The sequence below is a fragment of the Rutilus rutilus genome (genome assembly GCF_951802725.1).
Source record: "Rutilus rutilus genome assembly, chromosome: 3".
NCBI classification, from domain to species: domain Eukaryota; kingdom Metazoa; phylum Chordata; class Actinopteri; order Cypriniformes; family Leuciscidae; genus Rutilus; species Rutilus rutilus.
The window spans coordinates 14,199,829-14,216,586 of NC_140211.1; the positions used below are offsets into that span (position 1 = coordinate 14,199,829).

The 16,758-nt window shown below is 37.4% G+C and overlaps 1 protein-coding gene across 2 annotated transcripts in view; it reads right to left on the reverse strand.

Annotated features, from left to right (window-relative positions):
• Nucleotides 1-16,758, reverse strand: part of furina (furin (paired basic amino acid cleaving enzyme) a) — a 108,911-nt gene that overhangs the window by 64,138 nt on the left and 28,015 nt on the right. For both annotated transcript variants that reach the window (XM_084404048.1, XM_084404049.1), the window contains exon 3: nt 2,596-2,694. In XM_084404048.1, the coding sequence (XP_084260174.1) occupies nt 2,596-2,694 (99 nt within the window). The remainder of the gene's footprint in view (nt 1-2,595; nt 2,695-16,758) is intronic.

The following is a 16,758-nucleotide window of genomic DNA, read 5'->3' on the forward strand; positions in this document are numbered from 1 at the left end:
GTTCACTTGGCGAGCGAGCATTGACAATCCCAGCAACAAAAAGGTATTTTTAAAATTTTGCAGATGCGTTCATCAAATGTGACTGACAAAGGAGGAATACAAAAAGCGATTGATCATAAGGTGGCAGTAGCATGAGAAAAGCTATAATAGTATAATACTTCCCAAAAGACTTCCAATGCATCCAATGCATGAAATTTAAGTGGACAACCAGCATCATCGTAGCTCAAGGACTAATCATTGAGTGTTCATGAACAAAAGAAACTTTTTGGAAATTTATTTGACATCAGACAGGCTTCGTGCGATGACTCTCCTTCATTGTGTTGGGACCCAGCTGGGTTTATTATTCACACACCTCATCACTTCTGCACACTGGACAATGGAGTGCTTTTCCCATCTCGAGGGAAGTCGCTTTGCTCCTGGAGGCCATTCTCGCTGATGGAGCGTGGCGCTGCAGCCATGTTACAAGATGGACTTTTTAACCCCCTCTAAAAGTTGAGTAATGGGCCATACGGGTCCAGTCAGTGATTTCCATTAAGGGGGTTTCTAGCCCTTAGCATTCCTCTGGCATTAAAATTGCAGGGTTTGTGTTTCACGTCTCCTCAAAACTCGCCATCTGGATCAGAGAGGCCGGTGAACGACAAATTCTAAGGCTGTACTGAACGAACGCAGATGTCAGGTCGACGCATCGTGAGCAACGCAACTTTAAAACCTCGTATTTCACACCTGTGACAAGAGAAACCGAAAGTGTTTTATTCGGTGTTCTTAAAAGCAGTGTACACAGGGGAGGAAACTGAGGAGTTGTGATATATAAGCTTTACAAAAACAGTGTGTGAGTGTGACCGGAAAGATTCACAACAACATTCACAGTAGACGATTCAAACAGAAGAACATTAAAAAAAGTAAGGTTTCTAGAAACAGTTGGGAAAAGAAAAAAAGGATCTCTGGACAAATAAAAAAAAATGTCTCCCCTTAATCCTTTATAAAAAAAGAAAAGAGAGTGTGCTGCAGAGTGTCAGTGAAATTATAACAAAGATGAAAGACTTGAAAATTGAGTGTGCAGGTCCTGGTGCTTCCTTACATGCCCAACAGTGATTGGGTCTAGTTGAAGTCCCTGAGGAAATGTAATGAGGTCTTTGAGGAACCAGACAAAAACTTAAAAACATCAAGGGCAATAGCGAATGTCCAAAGTAATGCAATGTCCTATTAGCTGAAGCTAGGCTAAAGTTAGAAAAATGGGTACACAGCAAAATATAGTCGTATAGTCCAATGTCATAAATCAGCACAAAGCAAATAACTTGCTCGCTTTAAACTTTACTTGCTTCAAGGCACTTTCCATGAACAGTGTACAAATTAGGGGCAGAAATTCTTACAAGACCAGTGAAGGATGTGTTTAACCTTCATAATATGTTGATTATCAACCTCATAAGGTCAAACTAAATATTTTATGAATTGTTTTATTTTCTATAAATTTTAGGACTGCGTGATACATCGTTTTAGCACTGATATCATGATGTGCGCATTCACGATAGTAACATCGCAGCATGTGCGATGTCAGGTATAAGGATCGTAGTTCATACGTGATCCTTACGGACCAGGCACAGTTCAAACCGCATGTATTTCTCGGATTAATTGCAAAGTTTAATCATCATAGAGTGAAAATGTATCATTCGCACGATTTTATGTCCTGTCAGTTTAAACGTTCAAGCGAGTTTAAACAATTTGAGCGCACAAAGATGTGAAAGAGTATAGCTTACGTGAATGTAAACAATTGAGAAAGAAAATGGATAATTATCATTATATTGGATCCATGCATTAGCTCTTAAAGTGACAGCAGCCTAATTTAACCACTGCTGTCTGAGTCATTAATGTTAATCAAACAACAAAATACAAAGAAACAAAACCCTTTTGTAGCTTTAACAAAGATTAATTCTATTTAATTTATGCAGTGAAGCCTATGCAGTGTTATTTATGTACCTAAATACCGTTAGACATACATGAAAAGCTAAATATCACAATGTCAGTTTTTTCCCAATATCATGCAGCCCTAATTCATTTTATATGAGGTCAGCAAATGTTGCTACCCTTTCATCAAAAATCATGATGAAATGCTCTATATTTCATCAAATTTGATCATGACTAAAATGCCATTTTTTTTCTAACAATTATCATTAAGTATCAAAATTAAAAAGAAAGGGGGGATAGGCTAGATTAGGAACCAAATGTTGGTCCCAAAAAACATTTATTCAAACAAAGTCATGTTGAAATAAAATGGTTGCATTATTGAGCATGATGAATGGTGTAAAAAAAAAAAAAAAAAGGAGAAACTTTAATAAGAAGTGGTCCAAATTGTGAAACTTTCTTAGTTTCACAATTATAAACCGAAAGTTGTAATACATAATATTTGTGTGTTATTTGTGTAAAATTGTGTATTTTTTCAACGTAATATTCACTAATTTCTTTACTCTCTCTATCAGGCTTATTCAGGTATCAATGGCTTCCGTGTTTTGGCTTTTTACATCTCATTTAGACAAGGCTTGGTCAATAAAACCTTTGAGCTGTTCTGAGGCGGGTCCGGAATCTACATTTCACACATACCTGGGGTTCTGTTTGCAGACGAATGTGTGTTCCTCTGTGCTCTGATAAAGACCTCTTCACCACCTTGCGGTGCCTGAAGTGATAATAATCTCCAAATACCTGAGGGGAAGAAAAAAAAAAAACACAAGGCTACATTTAGCTCACCACATACAGATTTTTCCAGGAATTCAAACAGCCATTTTGTTTGTAGACTTTAAATGTTTGAAAATGTACGTGCAAGAACTAAAACATTGCAAAAAATCTAGTTTAGATATTTTGAAGAATGTTGGGACCCATGTCATAATGTCCGCTTGTTCACAATTAGCTTCAGTCTATTCTGTAACACAAAATTGAAATGAAAGTGAATGCCACTCCAGATCATCGGTACGAAGCCCAGCTTTGGACCCCTGCGTGACCTTAATGATCCAGATGGAAGAAATATTAACAGAGAGAAAAGCATTACACACAGCTGTACATGTCCAACAGCCTCAAGTACAAGTAACACTGAACGAGTCAATCTCCTGTCAGCTGACTGCACAATCACACATGACAAGATCATCCAGAGGGCCAGAGTCATCAAACCGGCACTGGTGCAGATCGATTTCTCTCTCCGTTTGATGAAAGCTAGAACTCTGGAGTGAGCCAGGGTTCAAGCTGTCATGCTATAGATTCAGACACGTGCTATTTGCAAGACCAGAAACATTGACGATTGTACAGACCAGTTACTAAACACATTGATTGATTAAAGCAGGAAACCGGTAGTGAATTACACACAGACGAACCCAAATTTTAACTACATTTTTAAGCAATAAATTCAAAGGTGCAGCAAAACAACTATCGCAAAGCGCAGTGCAAACAGTCATTCTTTATTTGAAGGGCGGAAACATGTAATAGGAACCCCTGTCAGGAGGATCGAGGACAACAGCTCAACATTTATTCTTCCATGACGTCCTCAGTATACAGACCGGATTACAGTGATGCAAACATCTCCATCCAAACAAAGCCAGTGAGTCAATAAGCCCTTGAACAAAGCAAATTTGACAACCGGTGACCGAGTAAAAATCATTCTAAACACTGAAAGCATCAAACAAGGGTAAAAATAAAACCCTTAAAAGAGGAAAAAGCCAAAGAGATGGAAGACTGAATGAGGGAAGAAACACATTTATTGAATGCTAGCTAGAGCCTGGCACGTCTTGTGGTTAACAAGAGAACAATAATGACAGAAAATAACACAAGAATCGATCGCAAGAAAAGATAACCAAAGAGGGATGGGTAATAAGAACATGCAGTGCTCTGAGAGCTTTGTTAGTCACAAAGGGAAATAGATTGAGGATGGGTATGGGTGTATTGTAAGATAAGAGTCCTAAAAAGATGAGCATCAATCTCAGACAGGCCTGAATCCAGCGGCTCCAGGGCACAGGGGAGCGCAGATGGAGATATGCTGGTCTTGTCATATCAGACCACCATCAGACAACCATCTCAACTGCCTGGAAACATGCAAGAGGAAAGGCATGTGGAGGAGAAAAAAAACCTTATATCTACACTAAAACTTACAACCCACATCTGAAAATGATATCAGTGTTGGTTAAACAGTTGGCATGCCTTTGCAAAATGTGTTCCTTATGTCTGGAAGCAACCTACACATTTCAACTCTACTCTTCAGACCAGACTACACTAGAATAAATATTTGTAATTATTAACTTACTTTAATTACCCCAAAAAAATATAGCTAGTTTTGTCCCACTATTTGCATCCAACATTGTTAATGGCATGATTTACACAGATGTAACAGACGTAACACAGATGGGCTACAAATTGCTGTACAATTACACTTTTAAAGCATTAGAGGCACTTTTTTTAGTGAACACTATTAGAAATAGTTATTTATTGAATGTATTCCAACATGAAAAGCAGCTAGCTTTAAACACAAGCATTTGTTACCAAACTTGTTACTGTAAAAATGATAAAGGTAGAATTATTTTTGTAATTTAATTTATGTGAAATGTATAAATTTTTTAAATCAATAACTAAAAACCAACTGAAAGCTTAATTTAAGATAAATCTGCAATCCAGGTACTTATAGCTTTTAATTTATTATAATCTTGACTTTAATCTAAGTAAAAAAGATAAAAGACAATCTGATATATTAAGCTTTGACTTAGGATTTAATTAATGATTCATTAGAATGAAATGAAATACGAAACTAAATGAAATATGAAATGAAAAGAAAAGAAAGTCTTTATTCAGACATGTCCCAGGACTGCATATGAGAAAAAGGCTACACAAACTTGAGATCTTACAACTATGACTAAGGAGTATGACCTGTAATTAAAAAGAACATTGTAAATCTTGCATTTAAGAGCTTTACATGAGTATTAGCCAAGACGCTGAGGTAATGCTAGCATGCAATAACCACATAATAATGGCATGTAAAGAGTATCATTACACAGCTCAGTGGAATACTTGATTCGGGTATAACATACCGCTGAAAACAGATAACACAGGCTCATCCGGGTTACTGAAGTCAGTGCTAGGAACGTTTTTTTCCTCGTGGAAGTTTTGCGTTGAGTGAGCAAATACATTTTAAAAATCAATATTTTGTGTACAGTTATTTCCTTATGTCATTCGGTATCGCGGACTCGCTCTCTATTGTTTCATACAAACGCAGCTGCTGCCGCCATTTTGCGACTATTGTTTTGGACACTGTTGGATTATAAGATAACAAACAGGTACGATTTTAAAACAGTTTCACCTAAGATTACTATTTCTTATCCCCATATTTATTTATGTGGCAAAATGCCGTGTAATGATATGACTGTACCGTATCCTTTAAATGTCCAAAATGTCTAATTTGAACTTGCTGCTTGCTCGCAACTGATCTCTCCCCAGGAGGTTTGCATTTAAAGAACTAATAAAATATTTAGACTAAGATCAATATTTCATGTCTAATCATTTACTTATGTGGCAAGTATCCGTGTAACAAGCGGAATAATGCACATCCAGTCGGTTGTTATTGCAGAATAAACCCCTCCAGGCTGATGCAATACCCCTCCGCATCGTGGTCCTGATCATCATGTCGGGGTTTATTCTGCAATAACAACCAACTGGATGTACATTATCTCCCTTTACTTCCTTGACATTAAAATCTGAACTCAGTGACCTCAGTTTAGGGGTTAGACCATATAACACAGACCAGGAGTGGTCCACAGTATCCCACACAAATTAGGGCTATTATCTAAAATTAGCCTCCGCCTCGCATCAGCTTGAACCTACCATTAACATTCCTTTTCCATCTTCTCTTTAATGAAGGCAAGCACACGTACAGCTGTTGGAACTTTAACTAGTAGGTAGAATAAAACAATGGAAACGGCAAGCTGTAGATAAGCCAAAGCTGGTGCGGAAACACGGATGTTTTCTGTGGGAAAATGAGCTGGCAGTGGGCAGGCTAAATTTGTGATAATTTCAAGAGCAATTACAAATCAAGGGAACAATCCATCTGACTCACTGAGCAAATGGAGCAATTAGTCTGCAATTGAAATCAGTCTTTATGGATGTGCATCACAACCATGCATCAGTCCAACTTATCCATAAAGCATCAAAATATTGGCCCGGGGTGCATTTCCCAAAGCCAACTATGGTCACAAGTTATCTGGATCTAATCTCCAAAATCTACTGACAGCTTTGACAAAGGATGAGAATATACACAAAAATACTCATCTAAAGATATCATACTAAATGTAAATGCAATACACAGCAACTGTTTGACATTATAAAAACAAACATCAAAGACGTGTCAGAAATTATACACAGTAAGTCTAACAAACTCTTTAGAAAAGTACAAATGAAGCCCCACTCATTAAAAAAAAAAAAAATTATATGACTTAATGTTTAATGTAAAACTGTCAGACCAAACACTGACTAAAGCATGAAATGGTTAAAACATTTCCTGACAAGAGTTGTTCCAGCATTTCTATGTGAATCAACACTGAAAGGGAGCGCTGTGAAAACAGAGTTTAATAGTGTAATTTATCTTGTAATGAGCATGACCTTAAGATACGCAAACAACCACTTACAAACTTAATGAGGACAAGGGCAAGTATGAGAGCGTATATACAGAGAACACTGAAAGAAGACATTTCAGAGAAACTCTATGACACCAGTGACATCAACAAAAAAAAGGTTATACCCCATTTACAGCTTTTGGTTAGAAAAAGTGCTTGTCCATGTTTATATAAAGTCTTAAGACCCAACCACACCCCACGTCAGCGGTGCTCACTGGAGCTAAAGCAGCAGCCCAAACCCACGCTGGAAAACAACAGATAACTAGCAGTTTCTCTTAATACCAGAAGGACAAATATGCTGCGAAAAATCGTGGAACGCAGCAATGGCCAACCAAAGCTTTTAACCAAGGTTATTTAATGCAATTTTATGTAAGTGCATATATAAATAGATACAAAACATTAAAAGATATATAATATAAGACGAGATATAAAAAAATTATTTTATTTTAAATATACTGTTCAAAAGTTTGAGGTCGGTAAGATATTTTAATGTTTTTAAAGAAGTCTCTTATGCTCGCCAACGCTAAATGTATCATTATAAAAATGTCCTTACTCTCACTTTTGTCCCTACTGAGTAAAATAATTCCTTAAAAAATGAATTTTGAACTTTTGGTAGTGCATTTTATAATCTATCCTCAAATAAACTACATAATTGTAGTCTCTTCTTATTGACTGATCTGTCACTTTCTCTTTCTATTCTATCCCTGGCCATTTCTCCTATTCCTTTATACCAGAATGTCTTCATTTCTTATACTTCACTCTCTTTTCCTCTTTCTCTAACTTTGAGTCTCATTTCAGCTGTTCTCAGCCAGGGATTGATGAATCACCACAGCCATCAATCAACATTGCAGCCCCTTCTCTGAGTCCACCAACCTTCCAAACAACATTTAGAGAAAATTAGACCGCACAAATAGTCCCTGCAGATCCCAGTCCAGGTGTAAGTGAACATGGAACATTAAGGGTGTGCTTCACACTCCAGGTGGTTCGAGCCATGAATCGTGATACTCCAGTGAAGAGTATCTCCGCACATCGTCTTAAGATTTTTATTTTTATTTTTTTCTGCTGAGGTCATCTGCTAGCTTTATTCAGATTTATGAAGATGGCCAAAAGACGAGGTTCCAGCTGCACGGTACCTTCCCTAGAGATGGACCAAGAAGAAAACTCTCACAGCTGCCAAAAGAAAAATTATAAATGTCTAAATCTGTGAGGGAACCTTTTAGGGGAAGATATGGGTTGCTTCTTCCCTGGGTGAGCTGAATTTATGGAGTTCATTGCTGTAAAAAAAAAGGCTGCAAGCACTGCTAAATAGCAACTTTTTGGAAGCAGGTCCATGAGCTGACTTGACAACCCTCTACAATGCAAGTAAATCACTTGCATTTGCGACTAAAACTTCACTCTGGGCGACTAAATAATGTCTACCATTAGCCATTGGCTAATAAATTCTTAGATTTTACTTGCCAGTGTGTGTGTTAGAGGCTAAGTATAAGTTAAGCATATATATATTTACACTCGCTGAACACTGACTGAGTGCTTGAGAGTTTTGCTCACCGTCAAGCGATCTGTACTATTACTTAAATTCATCTCAATGGATGCGCAGAGTATTTGACGTACCGTAAACTCTAGTGTGAATGCGCACAACTCGTCGTCGCTTTGCTGAGAGCGCTGTGTTTCTCACATACACTCAAAGAGAGAGGGAAGCGAGAGACTTTTCCTGTCAGAATAATGGAGTTCATTTGGAATTATTCATCTTTTAAGAACAAGCTGAAGATATGCAGGTTTCTCCGGTAGTGGGCGGAACAAATGCGCAAATGGCAATCTCATTGGCTGGCGCTCATCTATCACCTTACTATTACCTTAAAGTTCTATCATTAAATAAAGCTTGATTATCATAATAGTATAATATAACGCTTGATTGACTTATGTTAAGCTGTGCCATTTCATATCAGTCTGGCGAGTAAACTAAAAAACAATTACAAGCCAATGGCAATTCTATTGCCAAAATGTGAGTAGAGGGTTGCTTGAAAGTTGTTCCCAAAGTGGATAATTTAGGGCTATGGGGCAATTTACAAGAACTTAAGGTTCTTCATAATTTTAAAGTTCTATTAGAGGTGAAGCGAAGTAAAGGATGAATATTTTGGAGAAGCTCTGGATAACTTATCTGCAAGACCTATCATAATCAATTAAACCCGATCAATGGATATGGCTCCACTGAAAGCAAAACATTTCGTCTTTTGGAAACCGATCTGTGCATTCAGGTTTTCACATTAGTAGCTGGTTAATCAATTATGCCTGAAAAACCCAACTAGAGCTCTCCAAACATAACAGGTCTCCTTCAACTCATGCATTATTAAAGAGAGATTTTGGGAAAATGTCCTGTGGCGGGAAAAAAAGATAGAGGGGGCATTGACAGAAGATGAGGAGCGAAAAAAGAAATATTCATACCTGGCTACCCATGGTTACTATAGAAACAGCCCATGGTAGGCAATGAATTTGACATCTTGGTTTTATAACGGCAAAAACAGACAAACCAATAACCTTTCCAGAGAAATAATATCCATGTTGCACTGTCAAGTGAGTTGACATCACATTTTCCATGCTTTAACAACTGCTTTCATGCCTACTATGACACAATATTCAAAATGAGCCATACTGAAGTGATTCGATGATGTTCAAATAAATTGCAATGCATTCCCTAGGTGATTTCCCTTTGTGAATGAACTGAGAGAAAAAGAAAAGAAAAGATTGGTCAGAAAAATACATAAATAAACAAATGTGTGAAATTATCAACGTATCGCAATATGGAACAGCATGTTAGTAGGTTCACCAAAGAATTTCCATGTGTTCAACAATGAGACCTGATGCTCTGCGGCAGCTAATGTGTGAACCACAACCTGCTGAAGAAGTAAAAAGATTCGCACAGACAAGAAAACCCCTTTTTACAGGTGTGAAAGACAAGAACCTGAAAATGCATAATGGCACTGAAAGACGTCAATGTATCCAACCGCTTTACGTCACTAAACTTGGAGCAAATCCATTACAATTTGTCTTCAATCTCACCTTCAGATAAGCTTGTTTAGATACTGCGCATTGTTATGGAAATTATTTCAATTTTAGGTTTGGGTTGACTTTGGTCTAGATGAAAACATCAGTAGCCGAAGCTGGGCCAAGTCTAAGTGAAAAAAGAGAGACCTTGGAAAAAATAAAATACCTTGATGAAAACTAGACAAACCAGTGCTGTTAGGAAAAAAAGGACCCTTGTCTGCATGGCAAATAAAGACCTGACCTGTGTTCCTTAACCACCAGGAAAAGTACCGGAGCAAATAAATGTAATCTTAAAAAAATAATTCACCAAGAAATGAAAACTGAGAGATGATACTCAACCTCATGTAGTTTCAAATTCAAACCCATGTGTGTGTGTGTGTGTGTGGTTAGAAACAGAAAAGGCAATATCTTTTGATACATCTCTTTATTTTACTTTAAAGACTGAGCACGTTTCTGTTGAAGTATATCCGGGCGACTCAATATAGTGAAAGAGAAAGAGAATTGGAGCTGTCAAGCACCAACATTACTATAACAAAAAAAAAAAAGCACCAGTGTTATAAAAATAGCTAATACAATATATTCAAAGCTTTCTAAATCCATAGCTTTGTGTGATTAACAGACATAAATTTAATGTATCAAAATTCATTATAATAAAAATGTATTATAACTTCTCTCCTAAATTCTGATAAAGAAAGATTCACAAATGTTCAGTTAATCCAGTTCACAATACTGATCTGAATTATTAGTTCACAAATCGAACTAATCTGGTTCTCGATTTCAAATAATAAAACTGTTCTTTAGAGGTGGCAATTATTAATGTATAATTTCTGTCTGTTCATCACATAAAGTTATTGTATGGCTACAGAAGACTTTGAACGTAGTGCATATATAGTCGAATATAGCTGTATACATTATTTTTAAGATATTTGTATGGTGCTGGCACTGGCACTTTTATTATAAGAGTGGCCAGGTATTCTTCAAAAATCACCTTTTGTTTTCCTGAAAAGACAGACAGATATGGGTTTGAAACAACACGTGAGTAGGTACATAAAATTATTTTCATTTCTTTAAAGAAGCAAATGTCACTGAGCTTTTTGAGTGCGTTTTTACATATTAAAATCTCGATATACAAACCATACAGACTACACCCATAACAGGAAGTAGCAAATTTCATTTGTGGTCTCTGAAAAGTTCCTGTTAAGCCAAGAAAAGCAAAGCACATTTATATTTGCGGAAAAGTAAATCATCACAGATTTGCATGCATCACCTGCAATATGAATTAAGTGTTTCAAGAACTGTATCAAATCATGAGAAAAATGGCATAATTTTGTCCATTCAGAAATTAAGCTTAATACTTTACTTTACATCCTGATTGAGGCACTGAAGCTCCCTTTTATGGAGTGTGAAAAATACAAAAATGACTTAATTAAAATCCCATGAGGCAAACAAGACTGCTTTTTTTCCCCTTAAGACGCCAACAATTTTTAAGCAACTAAAAAACACAAAACCAATACCTTAGTTGAAGTGTTGTCATGCGGTTGCTAGAGTGCAGGGTACTGTTAGGCTAAAAACACCCATAATACACCGGTTAATCGACGTGTGACAACACATGTAATACCGCTATCACTGGGGGTGGGGGGCAATAAACAGCAATTCTGAGTGCGGCAATTACTTGAATGGTGGGTTCATTATTTTTCTTAATGAAAAACACAACAAAACAGTACAATGACAAACTTGCTTATATTAACACAGAACCTTTATTAACAAAACGAATAAGCATGGCACACACACACCATGCTGATAAATGAAATCTGACTCCTGCTGCTGATCTGTGCTGCGACTCTCGTTCGGCTCGCGCTAAATTGAGCAAACGCATTTAGTTTTTAATTGTAGTGTCTGTTCTCTAACTAAACTAAACTTTTATTACTGTAATAAATCAAAATGCTGCTGTGAGCAAATGATGTAATATGTGTGTGGCTGCACACCGTAACACTGACTATTGACTAAGTCAAAAGAGCCCACCTCTAAGTCTCTATGATATTCTGGTCTCTATATATAGTTTATAGTAAATTCATAAGACTTTTTCCACCTGTTTTACTGTCGGCCAATGAAAATCGTAAGTACAGTTGCTAGATAAAAAAGCAATACCATGCCTCTTCCTCAACAGTCCGACAAGGTTTGTTCTAACCTCAAATCTCATCAATAAGTAATATGTTTGTTGTGAAAAACACTTTCTTAAAGCACTTAAGTTTGTTGTAATGAAAACCGTACCATAAATTGCCAGTCATAAAAATGAATCCACAGACCCTATCATGACACAGCAAAGAATCAAGAACTTCCAGGATGGTGTCTTAAAAATAAACGCCGTATGCAGTAACTTCTGAAGCACGAAAAATATTTGGCATCTACAAACCGAACCTCAATGGTCAAAGGAGCCTCATTTAACGCTTCCTCTTCGTCAGCGAGACTTTTAAGGGAGCGCTGCAAAAAAAAGCCCATGCAGGGAAACTGTAGGGGTATTGGGATGCTATCCATTAGACCACGGGCGACATTAATCACGGCTATAGCGCTGTAAGTTCCTGTGAAGGCGACAGAATAGAGTGGCAAAGTCAGTAACTAAATTGTTTTCCGAAGCTCTGGATAAGCACCTTTTCCAAAAGTTACTACAGCCAATGGAAAAACACAAACAGAGCGAGCGAGAGCAGTGGAAAGTTAATCTTTATTTTCAGAGGAGCCGGAGAAGCTGGTGCAGATGGATCGCGAGCCGCACCATTAACCGGCGCCGTGTATCAGCAAGTCAACAAGCTGTAGTACGGGCCGCTGCTGACCTCCAGGCTTAGATGCTATAGGAGGAATAGAAAAAAAAAAAGAAGTTCACTAAAGCGGCACCACCCTGCTCCAGTGGAGAAGCGAGTTTGGGAGAAAAAAAAAACATCCTTATGGTCTTTCTGAAAGAGTTCTTCAACGTATGCTTACTATTATTCTTTTCAAATTCTTTTAATTTCCCTACCTCAGGAGAACCAATGCTGCATCTCTGTCTCGCACACAGCACTCAATTAGTTTATCTAAGCCTACTAAAACAAAAACATTATCTGAGGTTTTGGAGGGTCTTTTTTTTAAATTGCAGTCTGCTGCATATTTAACGAAATGCACACATGGTTCTTATTTGCGTCGGAGGAGGCTGAAAGAATGCCCGAAGCATGGACTTTCAAAGAGATTTCGCCATAAGCTCCGAACATTAAATCAAAGTGAGAAGCAGGACCAGGTTACGCAAGCAAAGTCATTCATTTAACACTTCTTCTCATTAGAACCAGCTTGACTTGCCCTGTAACTCAAATTGTGTCTCCTGTCTCACAAAACCAAAACATTAGATTGTCATTTGGTGATTAAAATGATATCTAAAGCAATTGCACTTGTGCTATTTTTTTTTAAGAGGACCATGTTGCCCACGAGACCTCTCAGTTGATACATCTAGAATGGAAGTGTCTGAAAGCCCGGGTCAAAGGTGAATTAATTTGCACAGAAACGCAATTGGTTTTCCCTTCTGGGCTCTGGCCCAATTACAGGAAGACAGGGGAATATGATTGCTCAGGTGTTCAAGAAAAAAAAAAATGCATCAATTAATCTCAGACGTCTGCGGCCGAGTCACATCAAAAGACGTGAAAGAGTAGCCCGGAAAAAAAACACACAGTCTGTTAAGAGACTTTACTTGAGCTTTGAGACTGATTGAAGATAATTTATCACGGTGACGGTGAAAACAGTTACAAAACCATACGCAGTAATAAATCACTGAAGTAATGCTACAATGATATTGCCTACATTCTTATGGAGAATAATTTTTTTTTTTTCAGAAATCTGAACTGACATCAATAAAATTATTTTGAGACATTTAAGACACACGTTATATAAGAGACACATACACTGCCGGTCAAAAGTTTGGAATCAGTCAAATTATAAAGAAGTCTCTTATAGAGCTGGTAAGTCCCGCCCCTTCCGCTAACCCCACTGGACCTCTAGGTTGAAAAATCGTCAATGCAAGTGAATGGGAGAAAATAATAATTTTCTGGTCCCGTTTGAATTGTGCCATGAATGTGAATATATGTTGTCTGTGAATTTTTTATATAATCTTTCGTGTGAAGAATGCTACAATTTAGCGGGTAGAAGTTTGATACGGTTAGACTTTGTGTGAGAGCACTTTGTGGACTACAACTCTTCGCTGCTTTCGACGCGTTTGAAACGTCACCACCATTCGCACACGGCTCTAGCTCACGGATCCCGCTAAACATGACTGTGTCTTTGGTGCACTTCACCGCCTTCTTTCAGGGAGAGGACAAAATCGTTGAGGTTGGCGAAAACCACGGGTAAGTCAACTTTATGGGGTGACGTCACATAGGCGACATGTAGTCTTTCTCGTTATGTCTTTTCCACAACTGCTAGCCGAAGAATCATACCATATACTGTCAAACTCGTAACATGAAAGATTATATAAAAAAATTCACAGACAACATATGTTCACATTCATGGCACAATTCAAACGGGACCAGAAAGTAATTATTTTCTCCCATTCACTTGCATTGACGATTTTTCAACCTAGAGGTCCAGTGGGGTTTTACGGAAGGGGCGGGACTTACCAGCTCTATACTCACCAAGTCTGCATTTATTTGATAAAAAAAAACAGTAAAACATTCTGAAAAATTATTATTACATTTTAAAATACCTTTTCTATTTTATAATATTTTAACTTGCTTTTTATTCCTGTGATCCGAAGCTGAATTTTCAGCATCATTACTCCAGTCTTCAGTGTCACATGATCCTTCAGAAATCATTCTAACATGATGATTTGCTGCTCAAGAAACATTTCTTGTTATTATCAATGTTGAAAACATTGATTGAAAAGAAAATAATTATGCCTGAAATCTAAGGCAGCATCAGATGTATCCTTCACAGAGAAGGCAATTGTGACAAGCTCAATGAATGCCAGACGACTCGAGTTAACTATAAATCTACTCCTATTTCATTAAATTAAAGTAATAAATATACATGTAAAAACATTTTTTTTTCTTATTTTTGTGTTTGAACCAAGCGTGCCGCACAAGCCCTGAAAAGTGAAGCCAAAACGTCTCGATCGCCCCCCGGTGACTGGTCCTAGTATCGGTCATAAACCCCGCCTCCCTGTGTTATTCAAAGGGACTTGAGACCAACTAAACAATTTAATTACACTTCAAATATCTTTTTTCCGAAGGTGGTTCCTATCATTTACTGTAGTTTTTAATCACGCTGATGTAAATTCAAGGGTTTGTTTTTAAAATCAGTTTGTTTTTAGTTCGTTTTTTGATGCTATAAAAACGGTGGTGTGACGTCATGATTGACAGCTGTGATTGACAGGTTCTCTGAGCGAAGTAGTCACTGAAGCACCAACAGACTTTTTTTTCGGGATCTTCGGAGGACTGAGGAGATTGGAGCTTTAAATTTAATATCTAAATTTCTATAATGAATTATTTCACACCGAGAGTGAGGGCGGGGCCTTGATTTCGCGGCTTTACTTCCTGCTCACTACTGCGCAGGTCTGGTCCCTAAATCGCTACTTCGCAGACTCCAGCCCCAAGATGTCAGCACCATATCGGGACACTGGTGGCTTCACTTCTCATCAACGGAAGAGAGCGAGGGGGCGTCGTCCATATTTTTTTACAGTCTATGGTTTGAACCAACATACAACATGGCTGGCATGGCCTTTGAAGTGCCCTACAAAGGTGTATTTTATTTGCCACATTTGAAGTGCATTTCAAATCAGTCACACGATTTCAGCTCATAAAATGTGGAACAGACTTATTTCTATCTCCATGACTGTGGCGGCACTGGAAATACATGAAGTAAAGGCAGATTTCCCCTTGTAAAAACACATTACTGCATCCTCTGAGCCATGAGCCAGCTGAAAGATCCTAGGATCAATATATACCCTACAAAAGACTAGACTTGGTATATGGCAATAAATGTCAGGGGATTTCTTTATGGATATCAAAATCAGTAATTGAATTAGGATGCCACAGTGACATCTAAAGCTTACATACCCACATCCAAACGAGACGCAGGACAGAAGATACTGCTTGGCTGATGAACATTAATGCAATGCAGTTCTACTGAGGAAACATGAAAGGGAAGGAAAAAAGGCAAAGCTGGAGTTGAAGTATGATAAGTAACGTGTGCTTTGAGATGGCTGAGTACCTATAAATGAACCATATGAAATTACTGGCATGAAACCATTTTTCGGACACTTTTGTCATGTCATGTTATTTTATATATATTACGGGCAGAATGTCTACGAACGTCACCCTTACTAATAAAGTCTGTTTCAAATCCCATACTAAAGATGAAAAATTACATAAAAAAATGTGTCATGGTTTTCTGGCATTTATGATTTTTTCACTATTGTCTTGTTACATTTAAAAGTGGAAAAGTTATTTTTTATTTTATTTTAAGTCTTTTGACACTTTCAGTGAAAGGACAGCGTAGAGGTCAGAGATAACAATATGGAAAAGTGGAGGGCTGAGTCAGAAAATCAAAGCCATATTTAAATTCGGGTCACTCGAATGGTAAAGTGTCAGAGAACAAGCGAATATTAAAATTCTTATGTACTTTCATGTTGAATAGAGCTGAATGGACTATATTAAATAGTTATTTTAAGGCGAGACACGGCAGGCAAAAACAAAAACAGGTTCTGCACGCTCGCAAATCTTTTAATTATAACCAACTAAAAAGTATAAACACAATGTCAGTAAGAATTCATTGCATAAGACAGCTTCATTAATTATAATGGGAGTTTACGCAAAAGTGCAACTTTGTGCACCTTGCGTTGTAATTGACAGCTTCAGTGATTCCTTACTTTCTGTATATAATATATATTTTTCCTGCTGCGAACTACACTTTGCAAAGTTTCTGGTTTGACAGCCATATTTAAATGCGCAGTTAAATCCGAATGACATTGATGATAGCAATGGATGGAACAAAACAATCTGATACTTTATCTCAAATGAACTGTACATTCAGTCTTGGACTGTAAATGCAAAATAATAGATCTGCCACT